At 42.3% G+C, this 8266-nt stretch overlaps 1 protein-coding gene across 4 annotated transcripts; it reads left to right on the top strand.

The window, feature by feature from the left end:
- LOC8061311 (putative disease resistance protein RGA3) lies at positions 2761-8029 on the top strand. Of its 4 annotated transcripts, none has more exons than XM_002440847.2 (3): positions 2761-3019; positions 3235-4038; positions 4835-8029. In XM_002440847.2, the coding sequence occupies exons 2-3, from the start codon at positions 3337-3339 to the stop codon at positions 7319-7321; spliced, it is 3189 nt and encodes a 1062-aa protein (XP_002440892.1). In that variant the 5' UTR covers positions 2761-3019; positions 3235-3336; the 3' UTR covers positions 7322-8029. The 4 variants fall into 4 exon arrangements, with proteins under 4 accessions (XP_002440892.1, XP_021302936.1, XP_021302935.1 ...); XM_021447261.1 differs by having other exon boundaries at positions 2768-3025; XM_021447260.1 differs by having other exon boundaries at positions 2768-3129.

Raw genomic sequence — 8266 nt, 5'->3', positions numbered from 1 at the left:
ATCTCTAAACAAGAATAGATCTAGAAGAACTAGTCTCTCCTAATTGCTACATCTAGATGAACTAGATCTAGATGAACTAGAACTAGATCAACTAGAGGAACCCTAACCCTAATTATGTGGAGAATATAAAGCGCCGGGGTGTAGAATACCTCTTAGGGGGAGCCTTGGGCGTCATTATATAGGCCGAGGTGGAGTAGGGGGCAAGGAACCGCCACGTCAACGATCCGCGTCTTCATCTTGTGTGCGCCGTCGGATCAAACCGACTTAAAATCGATGGAGGAATACTTTGCTTGGCTTCCAATGATGTGTAGGAGGAAGACTCCAGAAGGCGGCGGGCATTGGGCGGAACAGGGCGCTGACTGGCCCCAGAGTGGTGCCGACCAGCCCTAGCTTTTCTCCTCTGCGGCTCTCGTTCCTTCGGGTGTCTACTAGACCCTTCCTGAGTCTTCTCGTGATGTTTTCCGTCGTGGATGGGTTTCGTGGTAAATATGCCCTAGAATCCCTCTTTTCAGCTCTCTGTGAAATAAACCCTGGAAAATACAGAATATGCAAAACTCATGGAAATTGTCAGATTAGACCCTAGACTAATATGTTTTTATGTGTTCCCTTGCGTCTAAAGTTCTAATAAATATTGACGTTATCGACCGTCAACAAGCACTATGGTGGGGCCAAAAATAGGGATAGTCGGTTTAGTCGACTCTGCCGAGTAGAACCAGCTTAAGAGCCGACCTAATCCGCTTTGTCGAGGGCGCCATGTCCTCCTTTTTTTACTTGTTTCTTTTATAGTTTGTTTAGTTCTCTCAATTGATATCCAAACATTTCATATTATCTTAATTAATATGTGTCTAAATTATAATTATTAAAATAAAATCAATTCCAAGAATCTAAACCCTAAGCCTAATTAGTACATGATTAGTATATGTTTACTATAGCATCACATTCACTGCTAATGGATTAATTGGGTTTAGAGCATTCGTTTCCTGAATTAGTCATGATTTATGTAACTATAATTAGTCTATACTTAATACTCCTAAATAATATTTAAAGATTCGATGTGATAAAGACTAAAGTTTAGTCACCTGTATCAAATACCGCAAATATACTTGATAGCATAGTCTAATTTCCACATTTTTAGCAGTCCCGCCAAGAAAACGGGGTTCATGTTTGGATATTGAAGTCCAGATATTCTCTTTTCAGGTTTAAGGCCTTTTTGGAACATGAGATTTTTTTTCAAGTTCTATATTATCTTGTCAAACTGAATTAAGTTTATGGAATTTTATTACAACTTACTCCTATATTATAGTGAGATTCACATGTCACATATTGCCAAGTAGTTAGCCAATAAAGTCCCAACACCGGAGCGCCCAGTCGCCTTATCTCGAACTCTCTTATTCGCTACAGTTAAGAGAGGTAAAAAGGGAGGAGAGCAACTCGGCCGGTGGAGCCAATGGTGTCCTCTGCCTCCGATGGCCTGAGGGATGTCGCGAGGTGGTGGAGACGGTTGGTCTCTTGCTGGCTGGGGCTATAGGGTGTAGGTTAGGTCCTAGCTTGTCTAGGGTTTCGTGTTTGGGCAGTGTTGGTGGGTCGGTGGCGATGACGTCGCGATGGAATAGGTCGTCTTGGGCTCTTTCCCATCCCGTCGGCGCTCTGCATCGCCACTGACGGCGATCCTATGGAGGTGGGTCTCCAAGTGTGGAGCCCTTGTACAGGAGTCGGTCGGTGGCCGTGTGTTGTCTTTGGTGGCGGCGGCTAGAGCCGATCTTGCGTCTTGAGGATGCGGAGGGAGGCTGTGGTGTTGTAGATGCCAGGAGAATGGATTGAGCTCGATTTCCTCATGCAAGCAATGTCTGTCAATGACGAGATTGGATCTAGTGCTGAGAGAGCTTGCGTCGTCGACCGATGCATGTTTAGCGTTGCTTTCTACTCATTTATGGCGATGAGTGTCTTCTGTGGTCTTTACATAAAAAAGTGTCTTCTATGGTCCATCTCAAAGCCTATGTGCGATGGAGCTCTCTTCGGCTTCGGTTTTGACGGCGGTGGTGGGAGCCGGTGTGTTTAGGTGGCGATGGCGAGGTTTTCTAGATTGCAAAGGTCTAGAGACCTTTTTGTAATTTTCACTTTTCCATGGGCCTTTTGTGAAAGTAGGGGTAGGGCAGGTGTCCTCCGTATTCTTTTATGGCATACTTGTACGTCTGTCTTATTCCTTTATGGTATACTAGTACATCTGTCCTTTGTATTCTTTTATGGCATACTTGTATGTGTATGTGTCTTTGTACGTTTTCTTAACTTTAATAAAGGTATGCTTGATAAAAAAGGGTAGTTAACTAGTGCCTTGTTTAGTTGCAAAAAATTTTGCAAAATATGTACTATAGTACTTTCGTTTGTATTTGATAAATATTGTCTAATCATAGATCGTGAAGAGTTTGCTGCTATTTCCATTAGCCATTGTAATAGAGAATATAATTCAGTTTCTCATGAATTAGCAAGATTAGGTTTGGTAGATAAGAGCTCTTTTGTTTGGATAGATGATCCTTGTGGTTTATAAACGATGCAGCTATCTTACTAAATCAATCAAGCTTCGTCGAAAGGCCTTTTAAACAAAAACTTGACTTAAAAGATTCATCTCACAAATTACAGTATGCAATTAGTTATTTATTTTATTTATATTTAATACATGCCACAAGATTTAATGTGACGAGAAATCTAAAAAATTTTACAATTTTTTTTAAAACTAAACAAGATCTAGTAGAAAAGGGAAGAAAAGAAAAATTACAAGGATTGCCATTTTATCGAAGCCCCGGGACTGAGATGTGAGATGCCTCAAATGCGCGGCGCGGCGGATCGAAGAATCTCTCCGGTCACCGGCGAGTTAGCACGGCCAGAAGTTGTAGCAGGCGGTGTGGACTGCGATGCCAGTGCGTGGATTGATTCCGACAGCCTTGAAGGATCGAGGGTGGGGTGAAAGATGGAATCTGACACTGACAGCATCCATGGGAGCTTGAGCTGCTGCTGCCTGCCTGTGAGTGTGAGTAATATTTTGCATATTTTGTAGTTTCTATATGTCTGAAGTTTTTATTTCTACCTGTTTGGACTTCGGACTTGACGGAATTGGGGAAATATTATACTCAGGTAAAGTATTTTTTTTCTTGTTGCTTCCTAGAACAATCCTTACTCCGGTCGCTATCGTGGCATTATTTAACTCACGATCCTCAGCGATGATTTTTGATTTGGCAGGAATTGCGTTGAATAGTCCTCCAGTTTAGTTTTGTACTTCCAAGAAGACCAAGAACCTTAGATATCCATCCCCGTCTCACACCCACCTTTTGGAAAACCTCCATGGCAAATTCTTGGAGGATTGCAGCGGCGGGGTGGATCATAACCGTATTAGGGTGGTATCTGTCGCCCATCATCAGCTTGCTCCTAAACAAGATCCTTTCCAACATCGGCTTTGATGCCTCGCGAAAGCTTCGCGAGCTGGAGATTCACACTATCGCAGAAATGAAGCAGGTGTTGAGGGACATAGAGGAGCAGAGGATGCAGAGAAAAGCGAGAAAAGAAAGATCTGCTGTGAGCACACTCGACTTACTGGCCAAGGATGTGAAGTCAGCCTTGTACCAAGGAGAAGACACTCTGGATCTCATCGATTATTACCAAATCGAGAAGAACATCATTGGCGACGGTGATTCTGAGCCACGATGCAGCAGCTGGCTCAATTGGTTGTTCCAGTGCCTCTCCAAAGCCATCAGGGCTTGTGTTACCTGTTGCAAGGGGAGTTGGTTGGGGCGATTCTTGTGCACCACCCGATCTGCTTTACAATTTTTGGCACTGAGATTGTACCCAACTGTGCGATGCATTCAGGCCACCCTACACAGATCTGCTGTGTTGCTGCCAGTTTCTCGTGTGCCCGCAGTTTCCTTCATGAGGAGGCTCCATTGCTGGTATAAGTCCATACTCACCTGGTCCACTAATGTAATTGAGATTGCCTGTTTGTACCGGGACTGGTCCTATGACGTCATTGTTGGCATCACATATTACCAGGTATCATCCTACTCTCATGCCGTTCCAGCTACAAGAAATTTTAGCAACAATGTATTTTCTAGTTCTCCCTTTGTTCTGGATAAATCCATTTTCTTGTGAGATCTCAATTCAGACTACGTTTTAGCGCTATACAAGAAGGCAGTACTCCACTATGGAAATCAAGTTTGTATGTTTTGGTGCTATACAGGAGATTATGTAGTTTGTGATATGGTAATCTTGACTTTTGTTTATCTCTGATTAAATTGAGTAGAGTTCATCATCATAAAATAACTAGTGTGTATTCTTGCCAGCAAAAGTGCAAAGCTTCATTTATTATTTTTTTAGAGTTCCAGAAGAAGAAACCCCCAGTGCGTTCGCATTTTTCTTGAACATAGTGGCCCGTTTTGCATTAAGAGGAAACAGGAACATGATTTACAACAGTGGTTCCAAAGGATCAAAATATTCAACATTTACAGCATCCAAGCTTTAGCTTCTCTGCCAATACCTCACAGATAGCTTACTGTGACATAGGCCATAACTTAATACACAAATAACGGAAAGGTGTCAGAAATAGAAACTGAAGCCACAAGCTTTAGCTTCATTTATTACTTAGTGGGAACATATTTGCTGCATCAGTGAGATGCAGTTCTATAAATGAACCCGTAGACACATAAAGGGATTTGGTATTCTAATTAAAAATAAATTGGGTTGCATGCATTTGTAGAACCACTTATATTTGTAATCAGTGACAATACTCATTATAGTGTAGTAGTTGAACATGTACTTCTTATAATCAGTTGAGACTTGCTTCTTGCAGGTGGATGGCATTGCTGTAGATTCTTTCATGCCTACTATTGCGAGATGGCACTTGAGGAAAAGAATAGAGGAGCTAGAAAATGTTGTCACCGATGCGCGGAAATGTCCTCTGTTGAAGCAACAAAGCAGTAGTGGATGGAATGATATTGGCAAAATGAACAGGAGAAGCATTACATCAAGTACTACAAGGAAAGTGTTTGGTCGTGATAGGGAGCGTCGTATGATACAGAGTATGCTTCGTGAGGAACCAGATGATCACGCACCAGGCACCAGTAGCAGTAAATGTTACTCTGTGATTTGCATACATGGCATTGCAGGTTCTGGAAAGACTACACTGGCACAATATGTTTGTGACCATGAAAACGAAAATAGAGAGAAATATTTCAACCCAATCATGCTCATTCATGTTTCTGAGACTTTCAGAGTGAATGATATACTTCATGATACGCTTGAGGCGATCACTGAAGATCGGCACTCTGATATTAGCGGTTGTAAAGGTCTGCAAGCAAAGTTGGTCGATAAATTGAGCGGCAAGCGTTTCTTATTGGTACTGGATGATCTCTGGGTCAACGATGAGAATCACCAGGACCTGGAGGAGATACTTTCTCCCTTCAATGTTGGAAAGAGAGGAAGCAGAATCCTGGTGACTGCTCGAAATAAAGAGGCAGCTTTAGGTGCTAACAACCTTATTTCAATATCTGATTTGGACGAGGAACAATACTTCTCAATGTTCATGCATTATGCATTAGACAGTACAATTTTTGATGATCGAAAATACATACCAATTGGGCGCAAGATTGCTAAAAAGCTACACAGATCACCTATTGCAGCAGTAACAGTGGCCGGGCAGCTTTGGAGAAACCCAGATATCAGTTTTTGGGAAACAGCCGCGAAACTAGACTTATTGAATAAGACAAAGGGAGCACTGTGGTGGAGCTATCAGCAACTTGATGTCGATGTCAGGCGATGTTTTGAGTACTGCAATATTTTTCCCAGAAGATATGAGCTGGAACGAGATACTCTAGTTCATATGTGGATTGCACAGGGCTTTGTTAAGACAATCAATGCAAGAGAGCAGGAAGATGTAGAAGACGTGGGCCAGGACTACTTCCATGACTTGCATTCATGTGCATTTCTTCAACTAAAAAGGAAAACTAGTTCTGATATTGATTCCGGAGAGTACTTCACAGTTCATGATTTGTTGCATGACTTAGCAGAGTCTGTTGCTGGCAGTGATTGTGTTAGAATTAACAGAGGTGTCATAGGAAAAATTCCTAAATATGTCCGGCATCTTTGCATTGAGTCCTACAATGAAGAAGCATTCCCAGAGCAAATTCTGGAGTTGCGAAACTTGAGCACTCTAATAATGTGTTATTCTGTCAAGAAGATCAGTCAAGATGATTTTAAGTGTGTGCTCATGCGTCTAAAGAAGCTGCGGGTCGTGCAGTTGGATGTCCAATGGTTGGGAAGGATCCCAGCATGCATAGGTGAACTAAGACATTTGCGGTACCTTGGTATTTCTACACCCCCTCCCTGCAACATGACTTTGCCAACTGAAGTTACCAAGCTTTATCATCTCCAGGTGCTCTCTGTGCCACCTAACACCCTTTTGCACTGTTCTTCCGAGGAAAAAATGTCCAACCTTATCAATTTGCGGCACATGCTCACATGGTATGGCTTGAACTTTCCTAACATAGGGAGGTTGACATCACTCCAATCTCTGTATCACTTCTATGTTAAAAATGAAAAGGGATATGAAATACAACAGCTGGAACACCTAAACAACCTTCGCGGAAAGCTGTTTATTGAATCCCTCGAAAATGTTCGGAGCAAGGAGGAAGCTCTTCAAGCCAGGCTAGCTGACAAGGTACATTTAACAGAGCTGACACTGCAGTGGGGTGGTATTGATGAAATCTCCAGAAGGAAACAAAGCGCAATAGAGGAAATCAGAAAGGTATTCTTTTCTCCTGTGACACCTGTGAACGTGTCAGAATGGAGAACTCGCCATCAGAGATGCCCCCCAGAACTTCAAGAGGAGGTACTTGAGGCACTCCATCCACCATCCCAGATCACATCACTTTGCATCAGAAACTATGATGGTCAGAGATACCCACGTTGGTTGTCAGGGGAACAGGACACTCGAGATTTGAACAGCACAGATATTTCCCACTTGCAATATCTTATGTTCTGGGATTGCAATGGTTCAAGTATTCCCCCCAAGATTGGTAAGTTTTTCGTTCATATCTTTAGGCTCACAGTTACAGGCTGCAGTTGGACCTCTTTGCCAGATAACTTGGACCATCTGGAATCACTAAAGGAACTGAACATCCAGGAGTGCCCAAACATTGAGTCACTGCCGCAACTACCCCGCTTCCTCAAGACGCTTGTACTTTCTCAATGCAACCGCTCTCTTACAGATAGCTGTCGGACCAAAGGGCACCCAAATTGGCAAAAGATAAGACATATCACTGAGAAAATAATTTCTTAGGAAGCCCATATTCCAACTGCAATTGTGGCACACTGGCACTAGTTCTCAGTGACATGCAAGTTGGGCTTGTATGGTTTCTGGCTTTCTGCTCCATCCTTTGTTTTCACCAGTAGTTTTTCATTTAAGCCATGTTCCATAATCATTTGTGAATGGTAACACAAGAAAGTGAAAGATATTGAATTGAACAGTTCAACATTGCCCATGTTCATAACTCAAAATGAACAATCCAGAGGCCACAAGTGATGAGGTAGGATTAGGAACGAGCAAGGCAACAATGTGTTCGCCTACTCATGGACTGATGACAACCTAACAAAACCCCAGAACTGGTTCAAGGATCCCACTCTGTCTTACTGATGCCTGATGGAGAAAATTGACTATTTTGCCATGTTCAAGATTATCCCATGTTGTGTGTGTTTACTCTTTTCCTTACAACCATCATTTCACTGTAACTCATGAGGACACAAACTTGGCATTGTTTCACAATCCTTTTTAAGGATCTTCCCGTTGTAAACAGGGGCGGAAGCTCTAGCTGTTTCCACTTGACTGAACTAGGCGGAATACGACTGTAGTCTTCTGTTCAGTTTTACTGTGGAATCTGTTGGATCTTCAGCTCTGTGATCAAATCTAGTCTCTTTTTTTTGCGAACGGATCAAATCTAGTCTCTAGTTTATGAATGGCCGGAATTGTTAATTGTTTCTGTATTTAGTACAACCAAGTGTGTTTTCTGCTTGATTACAGTGGTGACAGACCTTGTGCAAAAATGTTTGCTGATTGTTCTTGTCCTTATTTTATTTTTGACTATTTAGTGTTAGGGAAGTTTGCCATGAACGTTACGGCTTGTCTTCTAGGGAGTACTAGTACATTGAAATGAGCTATTGTTCTGTTTGATAATTGATCAACTCTGGTAGTTTTCGATGTAGCCTTTGAGAGAAGTCTGCTGATATA

Source organism: Sorghum bicolor, chromosome 9 (genome assembly GCF_000003195.3).
Source record: "Sorghum bicolor cultivar BTx623 chromosome 9, Sorghum_bicolor_NCBIv3, whole genome shotgun sequence".
In the NCBI taxonomy this organism is placed as follows: Eukaryota; Viridiplantae; Streptophyta; class Magnoliopsida; order Poales; family Poaceae; genus Sorghum; species Sorghum bicolor.
This window is presented reverse-complemented; position numbering and strand designations above follow the sequence as displayed.

Bases quoted from the DNA above. Each gene is read 5' to 3' on its own strand.
- LOC8061311 (XM_002440847.2), top strand. From the start codon at position 3,337: ATGGCAAATTCTTGGAGGATTGCAGCGGCGGGGTGGATCATAACCGTA. The intron at 4,039-4,834 runs GTATCATCCTAC...TGCTTCTTGCAG, and splicing joins TTGGCATCACATATTACCAG to GTGGATGGCATTGCTGTAGA.